At 39.1% G+C, this 17,848-nt stretch overlaps 1 protein-coding gene across 3 annotated transcripts; it reads left to right on the plus strand.

The window, feature by feature from the left end:
- The first annotated feature begins 1,058 nt into the window (after positions 1-1,058).
- dnaaf4 (dynein axonemal assembly factor 4) lies at positions 1,059-15,763 on the plus strand. 3 transcript variants are annotated; one of them, XM_023284669.3, is made up of 9 exons: positions 1,059-1,320; positions 3,335-3,482; positions 10,692-10,831; positions 10,915-11,071; positions 11,182-11,327; positions 12,556-12,668; positions 12,759-12,912; positions 13,153-13,258; positions 14,522-15,763. In XM_023284669.3, exons 1-9 carry the CDS (start codon positions 1,198-1,200, stop codon positions 14,632-14,634), a joined length of 1,200 nt encoding a protein of 399 aa, XP_023140437.1. In that variant the 5' UTR covers positions 1,059-1,197; the 3' UTR covers positions 14,635-15,763. The 3 variants fall into 3 exon arrangements, with proteins under 3 accessions (XP_023140437.1, XP_035810673.1, XP_023140436.1); XM_035954780.2 differs by having other exon boundaries at positions 10,698-10,831; positions 10,915-11,110; positions 14,522-15,760; XM_023284668.3 differs by having other exon boundaries at positions 10,915-11,110; positions 14,522-15,758.
- The last annotated feature ends 2,085 nt before the right edge of the window (positions 15,764-17,848 follow it).

Genomic DNA, 17,848 nt, shown 5'->3' on the forward strand with positions numbered 1-17,848 from the left:
TTTCGAACATCCAGAACCTTTATTCCACATTCTGTTACTTGCTTTATTTATTAAAACATATGCTGCAATAGAAATGTATAAATTACTGCCACAGAAGGACATTTAACTACAAAGATGAAATCATACAAAGAGCTGAAATCATACAAAGACATCATAAATCATGAAACATTTGGGCTGAACCACGTCACTGATCAGGTGAACAGGACAGGTGTGTCCAGGTGTGTTATTTGGATGTTCATCAGCAGTTGCAGCAGCAGTAGAGGTAATCAAGGTAAATTTAGTGTCAACAACTGAACTCAGAACTCATATTTTTATATATGATGTCACCTGCAGTTTTTGCCTACTACTACCTAACACTTATTTGCCAAAAAAAAAACAAAAAAAACCTAAACCTGTCCACAAACCATATAAGAAGACCCAGAACTTGCCTGGGTCTTTCTTTAGTTTTATACTAACTTATAGGCAGTTTTTGGCCCATACAATAGTTCATAGGGAATAGGAACAGCTAAAAAGGAATTTGGCTTCGTTACTTTTACAAAATGTGAACAGAAATAGGCTTAAAAAATAATGGAAAAAGACGCTCTGTGTAGCTCCTGAACTTTACTGAGAAGCGTCACATTTTTAAGTTTTCTTCATTACAAAAGTAGTTTATAGACAGTTGTCAGCACATTTAATGATATACAGCAAACACAAACTGCTAAAAGAGAATTCGGCATTGGTATTTTTTTGAAATATGCACAAATAAAGACTAAAACATCATGGCTAAAATGTTAGCGTAAAGCTAATCTCGCTAACTTCGTGGTAACGTCAGAACTACTTCCTGCTTCTTCTAAGAGTTTACATTCTGTTTATATATAAGACACTAAATCATGTTAAATCAGGGTCACTTTAAAACGAACCTCTGCTGTTCATGTTGATACTGTGACGTCTGTCTTCATCTCATGTTCATGTTCTCTGTAGAAAATATTTTTTTAAAACTGTGGAAATGGAGAAAATCTAAATTCGGATTTTTCAGATACGCCTGAAGGCAGCATTCTGTATGTGGTCACCATAGCAACAAGACGCTTCGCTGGTGTTACCTTTCAGGACCGTTCGTCGCAGAAGTTTTTAACCTGAAAACGTCGATATTTTTATGAAAGCACAAGCTGCTAGTTCTTCTACGTCCAGCGGGCCACCGGGAGGAGAACTGAGCCCAACATGCCGCTACTCGTGTCGGACTATTCCTGGACCCAGAACGACTCCACCGTTTACATTAACGTGCCGTTAAAGGGAGCTAAAGCCGTGAAAGTGGACATAGTTTCTACGGACGAATACCTGAAGGTAAAGTTATCAAACAGTAGCACAGATCTTTTACCGTCTGTTAGGTTACGTTTTATATCGCTTTGTTACCACTAATAATACCACATCTGAAGACTGGCTGCAGTTTCGATGCTTTTTTTTCGCATCTAGACCACATTAGACCAGGTCCAGATCAATACTATTTCTGAATAACTGAATAATTAAAGACGTGTTAATTAGCATAAATGAGAAGGATATTCAGAAAAACACTCTACTTACCAGGTCTTCTGGGTTAGCCAGCTAGTTTTTAATCCAGGGAGTTTAACCCTCCTGTTGTCCTCATTTATGGGAACCAAAAAATATTGTTCCTTCTCTGAAAAAAAATCCAAAAGTTCAGCAAAAAAAATCCCCAAATTTGTAAAAATTTGCAAAATCTTCAGGAAGAAAATGTAAAAAAAAAAAAAAAAAAGTCCTTAAAAGTTTCCCTTAAAAGTTTTATTTTTTTAAAAATCCCCACGACACGAGGGTTAAAGGAGACAGTTATTATTCCATTATTTTTTAATGCTATGGAGAAACTCTACAGGTGAACAGGGTAAAAAAAAAAAAAAAACAACAATTCATAGAAAACACCATAAAAACGATCGAGTTGATTAAATAAAGACAATTCTATTTAATTACATTACATTAATTTAATCTTTAAATGTGCAAATGCAATATTATTTAGATTTTAGTCCTTCTACAACACCAGAATCACAACATGCTCGTAGATTTTTTTTGTCTCCTGATTTAGAAGAAGCACACAATTTTTACAGCTGACCTAATTTGAGTACTAAAATTTCTACAACAGGTTTCCAGCTTTGTTCCTCCGAAGAGGTTCATGTCCTGCCACAGGGGACTTGTTGGTCTTAACTTGGGACATGACAGCAGACTTGGTAACCTTGACCCAAGACATGACTTGGCACTTCTTGGCCCAGACTTAACCTCTTGACACCTGAATTTATTTACAATTATATAAAACATTTATTGTGTGCTTTTGCTTTCCAGCTGATGTTAAAATAAGTGGAGGTTGTTTATTTATCTATTACACATAGAACATAGATATATAATAATAATAATAATAATAATAATAACAGATGTATAATAATTAGGTCCCACTCGGACCAGTCCTACGAGAAACCAGTGTTTGCAAAAGGTTCCGAGGTACGTATTGAATATGCACAAACTGACACTGGGGGAATGGATACGCTATCTCGGCTAATTCGCAGCAAAAGGTGTCAGGGGGTTAGTTGGGACTGTTAGTCTTCATTTGAGGTCTGACTTTGGACTTGTTGGTCTTTACGTGGGACTTAAAGTGGAACTTGATAGTCTTGACCTAGAATTTGTTAGTATTAACTTGGGATATGACTTGGGCCTTGTTGCCCAGACTTTAGATTTGATTTGGGCCATGATTCTTAGCTTGGGATTTGTCAGTCTTAACTTGGTACATGACCTGGATACTTGTTGATCTTGACCTAGGACTTGAGTTGGGACTTTTTAGTCTTGAACTAGAACTTGTCGGTCTTTACTTGAAACTTGATCTGTGACCTTTTGGTCTTAACTTTGGGTTGAGTTGCAAGCTTTCAGTCTTGGGACTAAGGACATGACTTATAGCTTGTTGGCCTAGACTTAGACTTGACTTTGGACTTATTAGTCCTGACTTGGGACTTGTCGGTCTTGTCCTGATCCAGGAATTGACTTCAACCCACCTGAAGTACAAAGCTAAAGATTTTTTGAAGGGGTGTGGTCCTTCTCTTCAAACTGTTCCCATGACATGACCTTGGGACTTGTTGGTTTTAACTTTGGACTTGATCTAGAACTTGTTGGTCTTGTCTTAACCTAGGAGTGGACTTGCAACTTAACTAGGGACTTCGTGGTCTTAACTTGGGACTTGAATAGGGCCTCATAGGTCTTGCTGGGGACTTGTTGGTCTTGATCTGGGAGTTGGGATCTGTTGGTCTTGTGATTGACCTTGTGTTGTTTGACTAAATAACATGTTTTCTGTTTTGTTTGTGTACAGGTGAGTTTTCCTCCGTACCTGTTTGAAGCCTTCCTGTTTGAACCTGTTGATGAAGACAGAAGCTCAGCAAAGGTTGGAAATGGAGTCGCACTCATCAGTTTACCAAAGAGGATCAACAAACAGTGGGATCAGCTGATGATAACTACAAGTAAGAGCTACTTCTGTATATGTAGTATTGAGTTAATGATATAGTGTATGTTATGTAGATACTGTAGTTCTGTATGTTGAGTGTTGTGACTCTACTTTTATATTTATGTATTTTTTGGCTTGTTGACTCAGCTTCCTTCTCACAGCTTGCCTTTTACGGCATCATTACATGTGAAGCGGTATTCAGGTTGCATCCACATTTTTTTATTTGTTTAAATCAGCATATCTAAAGTTTACCACTTTAGATGAGTTCCAGATGAAAAACTACCTATAGTCGGGTGAAATCTGGACTCAATTGCCCTGCAGAGACCAAAAAACCTTTAAAATAAACATTTTTTTATTTGTGAAACCTCAATTCTGTTTGTGAAAATGCAACAAAGACAGATTTCACTGCTTTTCTGACATGTAGACCACTTTAAAAAAGGTCCAATTCAAGTGTTCATGGGCAAAATTTTCTGAGGTTTCTGTCTGTATCCAAAGACAACATCGTGTTTCATTTATGAATTTTGATGACATTTAAATGATAATTATTATGCATGGAACGTGTGTCCCACAACATGCACACAACCCTGTTACTATAACCATTTTAGCTGGTAGAAGAAGAAGAAAACAGTGAATTACATGATACGCTGGAATTAACATCATCAGTTTCCCTAAAGAATGGGTAGAGCAACGTTATGTCCTCTCTTCTATTTTTCAAATTTTCATAACATTGTCAGCCTTGATTGAATGTCTCACTCTACCTCATATTATCAGGATCAGACTAATTCTTTTGACTGTTTTCCATCAGTCAGTTTGTCCTCTTGGTCAGCAGTAACAGCAGCTAAATATCTAGCTTCTGCTGCTGAGAAAAAGATCACATTAGCATGGATTAGCAACCCTGTTACTGTGATTAGAGTAGGGTTAGCAAACAACTAATAAAACATGGAATAAAAACTTTACCACTGATGTGTAAGCTGAGCCAATCAAGCCTTTGACAGTTTATTACCTATTATTGATGAATATGTAGCAGAAAATTCTAAAAGAGAAGGTGTTTTTAAAAAAATCTAAGCCCAAATGTCTTTGAATTCTGGAATGACCCACAACCATGATGGCTAATAGCAGAGAGAGCTCAAAACATATCTTTGTTGCAGTACATCCATCCATCCATCCATTATCTATACACCGCTTAATCCTCACTAGGGTCATGGGGGGGCTGGAGTCTATCCCAGCTGACTCAGGTGAAGGCAGGGGACACCCTAGACAGGTCACCAGTCTGTCACAGGGCTACATACAAAGACAAACAAGCACTCACACATTCACACCTACGGGCAATTTAGAATGATCAATTAACCTCAGCATATTTTTGGACTGTGGGAGGAAGCCGGAGTACCCGGAGAAAACCCACGCATGCACAGGGAGAACATGCAAACTCCATGCAGAAAGATCCCGGGAAAGCCGGGACGTGAACCAGGGATCTTCTAGCTGCAAGGCAAAAGTGCTAACCACTACGCTACTGTGCAGCCCTGTTGCAGTACAACAAAGTTAAAATTCCGTAAACCATAAGAAAGATCAAAATAAAATGAAAATTACATTTGTTTGATAATTTATTATACAAAAATTTTAAGGAACTGGAAACCATCCATCCATTATCTACTGCTTGATCCTCATTAGGGTCCTGAGGGGTTGGAGTCTATACCAGCTGACTCAGAGTGAAGGCAGGAGACACCTGGACAGGTCACCAGTCTATCAGAGGACTACTCATAGAGACAAACAACCACGCTCACATTCACACCTACGGACAATTTAGAGTCACCAATTAACCTCAGCATGTTTTTGGACAGTGGGAGGAAGCCAGAGCACTTGGAGAAAACTCACCATGCACAGGGAGAACATGCAAACTCCATGCAGAAAGATCCCAGGAATTCAGGGACACGAACCGGGGATCTTCTAGCTGCAAGGTGAAAGTGCTAACCACTAAGCCACCGTGCAGCCCTGAACCTGGAATCAAAATGTAAAATGGATTACAGTGCAAAAGTTGCAGGTGCACAGTCTGGAAATTCTGCCTCGATAATCCTTTCAGTTGTGGAAAGGATTGGAATCTAGTCCCTGCAAGATAGTGTTCATATAGATCCTCCAGTGTCTTAATTTCGTCCTTTACCTCCTTTACCTCCAAAGTCTGCTGTTTCAGGCCACTGACTTTGTTGTCCAACTCTGCAGAGTTTTGTTCCATGCCTGGATTGTTGCAACCCTGCACCTTGGGAGCCAAAGCCAGAATTTTCTTTTCCTCCTTCAGGCAGTGTGAGAGAATTCTGGCCAAGTTCTGTTGATAATTTTGGTGAAATTTATAACAATCAAACTGTAAATCAGTAGTTACATTTTTGTCAAACAGCTAATCTAAAACTCAGTCCAAATCAAAATGTACTACATTTTTCCAGGTGCCTGCAGGTGTTAAACATACTGGAAAAAAGGATGCTATACATACTGCACATAAGTTCCTACTTGCATTTCTAACTCTGGAAAGACCAAACATGCAACATTACAATCATCACTTTTAGCATTTCTAAAAATAAACAAGCAAATTATTTGGGGTCCAATTGTTTAACCACACAATCCTACTGGATAGTAAACTTGAACCATGAACTGACTCAACCTACAAACTTGACTTCAAGCTCATATTTGTTTTATTGGACTGTTTATGTCAAAATTGAAGTGAGTAATGACTCTTAAATATTTGAAGTCATTATGAAGTCATCAATGGAATATCCAGAAAATGTAGATGTTGAGTTCCACTTGAACACCTGAATCATATTAAATTTTGAGCTTGTAATGTTTGTGTTGCAGATCCTCATATCTGGGTGAGAATGTTAGTCAAAGTAGCACATAAACCTGGTACATTACTGGATACCTGATCCATGCTACTAAGATACACATGGAAGTATGTTCTGAATGTGGTTTATACCAGACAATGTCAATCTTTTGCAGATTTTATTTTTATTACAAAAATATATAATAAACTATTAGTATATTATTATACAATATATCACATATATATAATCTTGACCAACTGAACTATTGTACACCAATTTTATGTTAAAAACCCAACAAATTCAGATTTGTTCCCTATGAGCGAGGAGGAAAAAACTCCCTTTTAACAGGAAGAAAACTCCAGCAGAATCGAGCTCAGGGAGGACGGCCATCTGCCTTGACCGGTCGGGTTTAGGGAAAAGGGATTGCAGAGAATAATCATCTGCACTTAAGATACTTTGGACTTTTTTTTTTCTTCTTTTTCCTTTTTCGTCTTTTTTAAGCAACCAGGAATTACTTTTCTATTTTTTTTTTTCATTTCTTCCTGGCAGATCACTTCTAGCTCTTCATGTTTGACTCACTTGAGCCTGAAATGTTTTGGACTTCTGCTGTTGTCCTCTTCATCTTCATCTTCATCTTCATCTTCATCTCTTTTTCTTTTTTTAGAGCCAGAAGGATTATTTTGTTTTTCAGAGGCTTCATTCCACAATCTGAAGCGTTTGCTGCTCTGATGATCCAGTTCCTCATCATCTTCTCTCTGTCTTTTTGTGGAGGAACCAGGAAGAACACCTTCATCAGCCTGACTGACTTGGTGACTAACTTCAACTTCAGCAACAACATCATCTTCATCGTCGTCCTCGGTGTCGCTGAGAGAGTCAGACTCAGAGTCGGTATCGTCAAACTCATCCCACCAACGGAATCGTTTGTTTCGTGTACCTTCATCCTCTCCGTCCTCCTCTCTCTTCCGTCGTCGTGATAATTCAGGCTGAAGATCAACACTTTCTACTTCCTGGATCTTCTCCACCTCTGCTCCCTCTATCTGGTCGTTTTCAACATTGTTAACGTTGCCAAGAAAATTCAACTGATTTTGGGGCGCCCCAGCAAGCAGTGCAGGTGCATGGTCTAGATTATCTCCATTTCCCTGGTTATTCCAATCAAATGCGGGCCGTTGGAATATGGGCAGTCCTCTAAAAGCGTCTCCTCTGTTGTCCATCTTGTTCTGAAGGAGCTTGTCAGTAAAATGCACAATTATGTTGAACTGTCAAAGAAAAACCAAAGTTTTCTACAACAATCTGCTCTGAAGTCTTCAAATCCTGCTGGTCTGATAGTAGTGCTGACTGTTTCAGTGAGTTCTGAACTTGAGGTGACCGTCCTGTCTTTTATAGCTGTGGTGATGTGATGTCATAAAGGCACAAGTGATGTCTTCAGTGATGTCATTCCATGGCATTTCCATGGCAACTGCTTGGCTGGATTCTTCAGTTCAAATCAAAACACTTCATTTGTCCCTTCTGGCCAGTTTCAGGATGCCGTTGTCGTGGCCACACTGACTAATTACAGCTTTCACCAACATGGAGGTTGAAGCCGACAGGAAGTTCTGCAGCTCGACCAAGAAGATCCCAGGACTCTAGTGTGCTGCTGTACGGGTTCAACAATGATAGTAGAGAGGGAAGGAATGACAAGTCACACATCTCCACAGCCAGACTTGACATGGGATCACTGCAGTAATTTATTTATTTAGTTTTATTAACCTTTATTTAACCAGGAGAAATCCCACTGAGATCAAGAACCTCTTTTTCAAGGGAGTCCAGCAGCAAATACAAAACAGTTACAAAGTTACACAGTTAAAACACAATTCACACACTGGCAAAAAACAAACAAACAAAAAGATAAAATTTACAAGCAAATTATGAAAAACAAGTGCATGTTGTGGAGTCGGTCTCAAGAAGTCAGATTTAAAAGTGTTCATGGAGATTAACTCAGTTAGTTTCCAGTCTGTCTGCAACATGTTCCAGGCAGAAGATGCAGAGTAAACAAAAGCCTTTTTACCCAATTCAGTACAGCCATATGGAACTAAAAGCAACAAATGAAGAGTAAAGATCAGAACTTTTCTGTGCAATTAAGAGCAAATGTAAGCAGGCAGTAGTCCAAGTATTGCCTTGTATATGAAAGTACAACAATGACGGATCCTTGGGGTGACTAAAGCTGACCATCCTACCTGAGAGTAGAACTCACAGCAGTGTGTCGACACTTTACAATTCATAATAAACCTCAGAGAAGCATGGTAAACAATGTCAAGCATTCAAGCATTCATATATAAAAGATCTCCGTCTTCCAACGAGACAAAAAAGTGGCAGCGACAAGCCACATTTTTACATTAAAATAAAAATGCAACTTGTTTTGAAAATAAAAAACCAGTTTTAGTCTTGAGTTTCTTCACAAGTTTCTTCAGATGTGTCTTGAAAGTGAGGGAGTCGTGAATCCAGACATCCAGGTGTTTCTACATGTGAACCTCCTGTATTTCATTTCCCTCCAGTGTGGACACTGACAGAATCATTTGTAGCCACGTCTTAGTCATCAAAATGTGTCATATTTTAATGTAGACGTAGAAACACAGGAAGGTTGAATGTAAACTGATGAGGAAATATTTTAGACTCTATTTCTGATCAGATTAGAAGCAGTGACCATGATAACTTTCTCTGAAGCTCAACTATATCCTGATTTAGCAAACAGTAAAGAAATGCAGAAGAACTTCACCTATAGTTTTTGGAAGTCCATAAACAGGAAGTTTTTCAATAGGCAAGTTTGATCAGATTTATCTGATCAAAGTGAATGAATTCAAATGTGTAGGGCTTAACTTGGAACATGATTTGGGGTTTGTTAGTTTTGACATGGTACTTGACTTGGGACTTGTTGGCCCAGATTTCAAACTTTTAAGGCTTTATTTGCTTCTTGGTTTGGTTGACGCTGGTCTTCACTTGGGTCTTTCCTTGACACTTGTCAGTCTGGACCTGGAACCTGACTTAGCACTTGTTGACTGAAACTTGGGACTAGTTGTCTTGACTTGCAACTTGACTAGGAACTTGACGGTCGCTTTTTTGCTTTAAAAGAAAACCACAACTTGTTTTTGAAACTAAAAACCCATTTTTAGCCTCAGTTTCTTCACAAGTTTCTCCATATGTGGCTTGAAAGTGAAGGAGTCGTCAATGAAGACATCCAGGTGTTCATACATGGGAACTTCCTCTATTTTATTTTCCTCCAGTGTAGACACTGACGGAATCATTTGTAGCCACATCCTAGAATTGCAATTAAATTTTCAACCACGAGTGAGGTTCCATTTTGTAAGACTCAGCTACTTATGTAAAGTGTGAAGGACATACCAGGTCCTCCACCACAGGAGAAGAGAGTGATCAAACCAGCTGTAATGTACAAAACCCAGTAGCTTGGATCCTGCATGAATGACAGTTTGATATGAAGACTATATTTTTGTATATGGCAGGATTGTCAGACTCATTTTAGTTCAGCACAATTTGATCTCAAGCGGGCTGGACCAGTAAAATCACAAAATAATAACCCATAAATAACCATTTGTTTTGGTGCAAAAACGTATGTTCTAAAAAATGTTCACATTTAAGGAACTGTCTTTTTACAAAACATGATGAACAACCAGAAATTTCTTGACAATTTCAGCAATATCATGCCTCAGTTCATCATTTACACATTACAACTGGCAGATCAGAGTGTCTACAAAGGAACACAACATTTAATTACAGGTATCTGCAACTGAACAATGTAGTATTTTACTTTATGATCAAAACGACAAAAGTCAAACAAAAAAAGACAAAAACAACAAAAACAAGACAAAATATTACACAAACGAGACACAAAACGACAAAAGCAAGAAGTAAAATGACAAAAAATGAGACAAACGACATGAAACAAAACAAAAAATAGACAAAAAAATAGACCAAAAAGTTACAAAGTGACAAAAAAAGGTCAAACAACAAAAATGAGACAAAAATTACACAAACAATGCAAGCAAGACAAACAAACTAAATGAGGAAAACAATGCACAAAACAACATAAAATGTCAAAAACAAGACAAAAAACACGTGAGACAAAAAGGAAACACAAAACAACAAAAACAAGAAAACAAAAACATGACAAAAACAACAAAAGCAAGATAATATATTACAAAAATGAGACACAAAATGACAAAAGAACAATCAACAATCTAGCATTTTATTTTATGATCAAAATAACTTGTCATGGTCTAGAAATGATTTTTAACTTTGCGACGCTGCATTATGTGGTGTATTATCTGTTCTGATCTGTGTTGTCTCTGCGTGTGATTCATATTTTGGCTGTTTCATGTTCTCTATGATTAGAGATCATCATTTTAAAGAGATGACTCACCATAAATTAGTTTCAGATGATAAAGACAAGAAGAAGGAGATCAGAGAGAGGGCTCTGCTGAGGTACCAGGAGAAGCTTTCCTCAGAGTCCAGACAGAAAGCAGAGAAACGGCAAGCAGACAAAAAATACACTCTGGAGATGATGATGAAGGTAAAATCTCATAAATGGTGTCGACAAGAAGCTGCTGTGAAATTTAGTTGGATTTTTAACAGTGTTTTTTTGCTTTGTGTCAGCTGGAAAAGGAGGAAAGAGAGAACATCCAGAAGATAAAGGATGCCGAGCGAGAGAAAACTGCGGCAGAGCTGGCAGCATGGCAGCTCAGGCAGAAACAGGAAGCTGAGGAAGACGCTAAACTGAGTCAGAGAGGAAGTCCAAACCAGCAGCGAGCCGGTAAACAGAGGCAGGAAAACAAACCGTCAGTCAAACTGGGTGAGTGATGTCCTGGTGATGGTTTCTGCTCCAACACTGGCTGATTTTAATGATCATATTCCTGTGTTTAGATCAAAGAACCAACAGTGAAGCAAAGAGCAGCAAGAAACAAGCCGACCCGCCTCCTCCGAGAGTCAGCGGAAACATTCAGATCACTTTCACGCCAAGAGTTTTCCCAACAGCCCTCAGAGAGTCCAGAGTAGCGGAGGAGGAAGAGGTGAGCTGCTTTTTCTGACCAGTTACAGCAGCATAAATTACAAGTGCATTTTCCAGTACACAAGCAAAAAGGAATTTTTAAAATGTACAACAATTTTACAAGAAAATACATCACATTTTGGGTAAATATCAGTGTTTCATATCTACAATCAGGACCAAAACTCTGAGACAGTCCAGACATTTTAGTCTTGACTTAGAACATGACTTGTGACTGTTTAGTCTTGATCTGCAACTTTACAATGGTTTTGTTGGTCTTTACTTGGAACATGACTTGGGACTTGTTGGTCCAGACTTCAAACTTGATTTGGGACTTGTTGATCTTAACTTGGGTCTTGACTTGACACTTGCTAATCTGGACCCAGAACTTGACTTGGCACTTGTTGGCCCAGTCTTGGGACTTGACATGGAGCTTGTTGGTTTAACTTAGGACTTGTTGATCTTGACATGGGACTTTCTAGTCTGGACCTGGGACCTGATTTACCACTTGGTGGACTAGACTTCAGAGTTGGCTTTTGGCTTATTAATCTTCATTTGTGATTTGACTTGTTACTTGTTAATCGTGACTTGAGGCTTGACTTGACATTTGTTTGTCTGGATCTGTAAACATAATTGCCACCTGTTGCCTGAGACTCGGGACTTGACTTGGGAATTGTTGGTCTTAGCTAATGACTTGACTTGACATTTGCTAATCTGGTTCTGAAACCAGGACTTGCTAGTCTGGAACAAGGACCTGACTTGGCACTTGTTGGCAGAGATTTGGGACTTAACTTGGGACCTGTTGGTCTTAGTGGAGGCCTTGACTTGGGACTTAAACTTGGACTTGTTGGTCTTGACTTGTTGATCCTGACTGGACTTAGTAGTCTGGGCATAGGATCTTACTTGACACTTGTTGGCTGAAACATGATCCTTTACTTCGAACTTGTTGAGCTTAACTTGGGACTTGACTTTGGACTTGTTGGCCCTGACTTGGGACTTGATAGTTTGGACCCGGGACCCGACTTGGCACTTACTGGCTGACACCTGGTCCTTGACTTCAAACTTGTTGGTCTTAACTTAGGGTTTGACTTGACATTTTCTAGTATAGACCTGGAACTTTACTTGAAACCCGCTGGCCTTTACTCAGAACTCAGCGGATGTGGTTTTTCTCTGCAGATTATAGAAATTATTATGTAACTTTTGTATGTAAGAGGATAAAAGGCATGTGTATATTTTTTCTTTTTAACCTTTAGTGGCTAAATAAACAAGCTGAAGCCAGACGAGCTGTAAACTCAGAGCTGCTGGAGGAGCTGAAGGACCTGAAGGAGGAGCAGAAGAACCCCGACTGGTTGAAGGACAAAGGAGAGTGAGTGAATCTAGATCTCTGATCTGTTTAACTGTTCTTATATTTATTATATTTGAAACTCCGAGTCACTGAAAGGACTTCCGCCTGCAGTAAGTGTTTTGCGAGCGGCGACTACCTGGGAGCTGTGAATGCCTACGGTCTGGCCATCAGACTCAACAGGAAGATCCCAGCTCTGTATTCTAACAGGGCAGCTTGTCACCTGAAGTTAAGGAACCTTCACAAGGCCATTGGAGACGCCTCTCAGGTCTGTGTTCAGCTGTTGCTGTCCTTATTATCTGCTGATCATTTATCAATAATCAGTTGATCATGTTGTCTATGAAATATCTGGTACCTTCTCCCCTACACCTCTGCTCTAACATTTCAAAATCACATCAGTAGGTTGGTTTCTGTACACTCTGCTCTGTGAATGTGCTGATACTGAAGCTGTACTGATTATAGATTTAGCAGGTCATTGATTAACATCTGGCCACATGTGTCTCTGCAGGCTCTTGATCTTTTGACTCCTCCAGTCGCAGCAAATGCAGCTGCCAGAGTCAGAGCCAGCGTCCGCCGAGGGTCTGCTTTCTGCCAGCTGCAGCTTTACGCAGAAGGTCTGCTGCTTAAAATGGCAATAACTCGATAAATCACCCTTAATGACTTGTGTAGGACTTGACCTTGGACTTGACTTGGAACTTTTTGGTTGTAACTTTGGACTGACTCAGCACTTCTTGTTCTCGACTTTGGATGTCAGTTGAGACTTGTTGGTCTTGACTTGGGACTTGATTTAGGATTTTATTTGGAACGTTGGTCTTGACTAGAAATTTGACTTGAGGCTGTGTCTTGACTTGGGATATGTCTTGGGAGATGATGGTTGTAACTTGGGATTTCACTCAGAACGTCTTTTTCTTGACTCAAAACTTGTTCTTGACATTGAATGTGAGTTAGGACTTGTTGGTTTTGACTTGGGATTTGACTTGGTAATTGCTGTTCTTGTCACACAACTTGTTAGCCAAGATTTGGGATTCAGAACTTGCTGCTCTTGACCCAGGAATCTTGGTCTTTACTTGGGACTTGACTTGGGACTTGTTGATCTTGAATAAGGATTTGACCAAGTACTTGTTAGTTTTGACTTGTTGGTCATGACCAGGGACTTCTGTAGGACTTGTTGGTCTTGACTCAGGATTTAACTTGGGATTTGATTTGTAACATTGGTCTTAACTAAAAACTTGACTTGGGACTTGTTGGTTAAAACTTGGGATATAACTTTGAACCTCTTGTTCTTGATTTGGGACTTGCTTTCAACTTGTTGTTGTGACTCAGGATTTGACTTGGTACTTGCTGGTCTTGACACAGGACCTGTTGGCCTAGATTTGGGATTCAGGATTTGTTGTCCTTGATTCTCAGATGTTGGTCTTTCCATTGACTTTGGACTTGTTGATTCTGAAGAAGTACATGACCAAGGACTTGTTAGTTTTAACTTGAGACTTGTTGGTGTTTACACTGGGATTTGACTCGGTACTTGCTGTCTTTCTCATACAACTTGTTGGCCAAGGACTTGTTGTTTTTGACTTGGGAATGCTGGTCATTAGTTAGAATTTCATTTGGGGCTTGTTGTTCTTGACTCGTGTTGTTCTTAACTTGGGACTTGATGTGGGACTTGTTGGTCTTGAATAAGGATTTGACTTGGGACTTGTAGAACTCTGATTTGGTTTCACCTCTGGGTAAAATAATACTACATCACTACAGAATGTTTTATAGAACGATGAATGAACAGGTGACCAGACAACCATGTGACCAGGTGATCATGTGACCAGGTGATCATGTGACTAGGTAACAGGTGACCTTCAGCTGCTCTACCTGTGGTTTGTTTTCAGGGCTGCAGGATTTTCAGGCTGCTCTGAAGATCGACCCTCATAATGAAGCTCTGCAAGCCGACACTCAGAAAATCAGAGAAATCGTACAAGGATCTGCAGCAGAGACTCAGTGAGACACAAAGAGACACAAAGAGACACAAGGAGACATGAAGATACACAATAAGATGCAAAGAGACACAAGGAGACAAAATGAGACACAAAGAGACACAGTGAGACAGAATGAGATGCAAAGACACACTTTGCAACTCAGACACAAAGATACACAATAAGACATAAAGAGCCACAATAACATGCAAAGATACACAAGGAGACAAAATGAGATATAGAGACACAAGGAGACACAATGAGATGCAAAGAGACATAATGAGACACAAAGAGACACACTGAGATACAAAGAGACATGATGAGACAAAATGAGACTCAGTAAGAGACACAGGAGACACAAAGAGACGCAAAGAGGAAAAAATAAAATGCAAACAAACAAAATGAGACACAAAGAAATGCAAAGAGACACAAGGACACATAAGGAGACTCAATAAGATGCAAAGAGACACAATGAGACACAACAAGACATAAGGAGACACAATGAAATGCAAAGACACAAAGAGACAAATGAGACAATAAGACGCAATGACACAGTGAGATGCAAGGATGCAAATGAGACACAATGACACACAATAAGATACAAAGAGACACAATGACACACAATAAGATGCAAAGAGACAAATGAGACACAAAGAGACAAAATGACATACAAGGACAACCGACTGATGATGAACTGATGCATTCACCTTAAATATAAATAAATGATAGAAACGTCAGTAAAGTCTCTACTGGTTTCCATCGACGTGATACTTTGGATGTCTGTCAGTGAGCACAGAGCGCCTCCATGTGGTCGATAACTGCATCTACTGAAGTTGAATGAAGTAAAAATACCTCAAATTGTACTTAAATACAGTACTCAAGTGAATGTACTTAGTTACTTGTTACCACTGAAGAGTTAACGATTCTTCTGAGGATCCAGAAGTCCTGATTAAAAAATAGAAACTGATTGTACAAGTTGCAAACCAGTTTTTTCTTGTTTTTAAGTGTTTTGTGTTGTTTTTTTCGCCTGCCTTTATAAAACGTGCAGCACTCTGGTTGTTTTAAAATGTTCTACATTGATAAAATTTATTTGAAAAACAACAAATTGCAATTAAAACTTGTCATTTCCTGTCATTTTCTACACAACGTACTTATAAATTCAGCTCTACTTGTCACTGAAACCATCTTATTTTAGAAGCTCTATATGCATTTTGTGCAAAAATCACACTTTTGTAAAGCAACTAAAGCTGTACAATGAATGCAGGGAAGGTTTAAGGCCCGTGTACGGATCTGGTAATTGGATTTTCAGTTCTGAAACGGGTACTGAAAAACAAAAAACGAGTGGTTATTTGATTTTCGTTTTAAAATACAAAAATTAAAATTGAAATACAAGGCGTTTTTCCTTTTCATGATCAAAAACGGATATACAAATTTTTTTTTTTTTTAAAAAATGGTTTGATTTTCGTTTTATATTTAGAATAGCAAGAAAGTAAAATCAGTAAGAGACAGAAACGAAAAAAGGTCAGTTTTTTCATTTTCTGAGACCGGAAGTGGTCATCAGCAAGTGTGGAGCCAAACAGAGCACGGTGCATAGACTGTATATATTTTTTTTCGTTAGTTTTCATCGTCAAAATGAGAGATCAGGTGGCCGATCTTAGAATAAATCAATATTGATTTTTTTATAGAGCGTTAAAGTTTTGCAAAGCCAGGGGGCGGGACTACTTGATTGACAGTCCGGTCTGGAATGATTGACAGGTTCTATGGAGGAGGAAGCAGAGACTCTGCTCTCCTCGTTTGGATTAATTCTGATATAATAACTGTTGGTTTATTTATCGGTGGAGCAGCAGAACATTTTCCACAGACAGTTTTCCTGCCCCTTGGCTTGTTTTAACCCGTTTTCTACATTCGGCTGATTCTACCAGCTAGTGATGGCGAGATGAAGCTTCATGAAGCATTGAGGCTTTCCATCCAACTGGTTCACTCATGGTTTGAAGCTTCATGGTGCTTCATTTGCTCTACTGCGCCATCAACTGGACAAATAAAAGTAAAACAGGCAGAGTGCCAATAATGACGCACTAGCTTTGCTGTGAAGCTTTGAATTGTGCTTAAATGATAATGCCAATAAACAAGTAATATACTTAATATAGTGTCTGCTTTTCCTGATAGCAGGACAGAGGGGGAAATGGAAACAAATTGGGGAGAGATTTGAGATTTGTAGCTTGACTGCTTGATTGATGTCAGGTTCTGGCTTTCTGTAAAGTGCTTAGATGCTTTTAATTGTAATAAGGGCTATATAAATGAAATTTATTGTGCTTTTGCTACTTGTTGTTTTGTGACTGCGTGTGGTACCAGTGACAACCTGTAAAACAAAAGTAGGGACAACATTTTATTTGTTTTCATTCAAAAATATCAATTTTTCCACAGTGCTGGGATTCAGGCGACTTCTTTTTTTTTGGACAATATTTTTCTAGCTCCTTGGAACACAACAGACACTTCACCTTTTAAAATACAAAAAAAAAAAAGAAAGAAATTAGAACAAGCGGTGTTTGGTGTTGTCACAGTTATTCATATTACACTTGTTATGTGCCTGCTTTATTAGGAGAAATCAGGTCAAAGTGTTCCCAGACAGGGGAGAATCTTCTCTTTCTGGCTGGTTCTATATATAAAAACAGAGTCTCAAAGCGATTGAATGCAAAGATACAGCAGGTAAAAATCCAACAAATGTGAACGGGGAATCCATTGCGTTTCGCTGCACCTTATATTTTGAATTGCACGTCAAACCTGCGAACCACTTCCTGAACCAGTCACGTGGTACGACCGGCTTGCGAGGCTTCGTCATCATTTTGGCTCCTCCCCTAAATGAAGCAAGCCTCGATACGCGCTTCCTGGACACGCCCCCTCCATTACTCGACACACGCTTCGAAGCCTCGGCGCATCTCGTAGCATCACTACTACCAGCAGACACTGAAAGGACTCTGATAGTTCGGTTAAGTAAATGTTTATTTTCGTATCGGTGCTGCTTTTAATGCACTTTATATGCAGCTTTAGTGTCAGATGTAATGTGTGCCATGCACTCCAGATGTTGGTGGAGTTTGTTTCAGTGTGTGTTGACCAGAGAAGAAAGTTAGCATAGTAAATATTAGCTTTAATGTTAGCGATGCTAACCGAGCTAGCTGCTCAGTCTTAGCCTGATTAAAGCTAACGTAGCATCAAGCTAATGTGTTGAGTTTCATGTAAACAGCT

The sequence above is a fragment of the Amphiprion ocellaris genome, chromosome 3, assembly GCF_022539595.1.
Source record: "Amphiprion ocellaris isolate individual 3 ecotype Okinawa chromosome 3, ASM2253959v1, whole genome shotgun sequence".
NCBI lineage: Eukaryota > Metazoa > Chordata > Actinopteri > Pomacentridae > Amphiprion > Amphiprion ocellaris.

What these genes read in the sequence shown, in the direction of transcription:
- dnaaf4 (XM_023284668.3), top strand. Translation starts at nt 1,198, where the DNA reads ATGCCGCTACTCGTGTCGGACTATTCCTGGACCCAGAACGACTCCACC. An exon ending in TCAGCTGATGATAACTACAA is followed by an intron (nt 3,483 to 10,691) that starts GTAAGAGCTACT and finishes ACCATAAATTAG; the next exon opens with TTTCAGATGATAAAGACAAG. An exon ending in GCTGCAGCTTTACGCAGAAG is followed by an intron (nt 13,259 to 14,521) that starts GTCTGCTGCTTA and finishes GTTTGTTTTCAG; the next exon opens with GGCTGCAGGATTTTCAGGCT.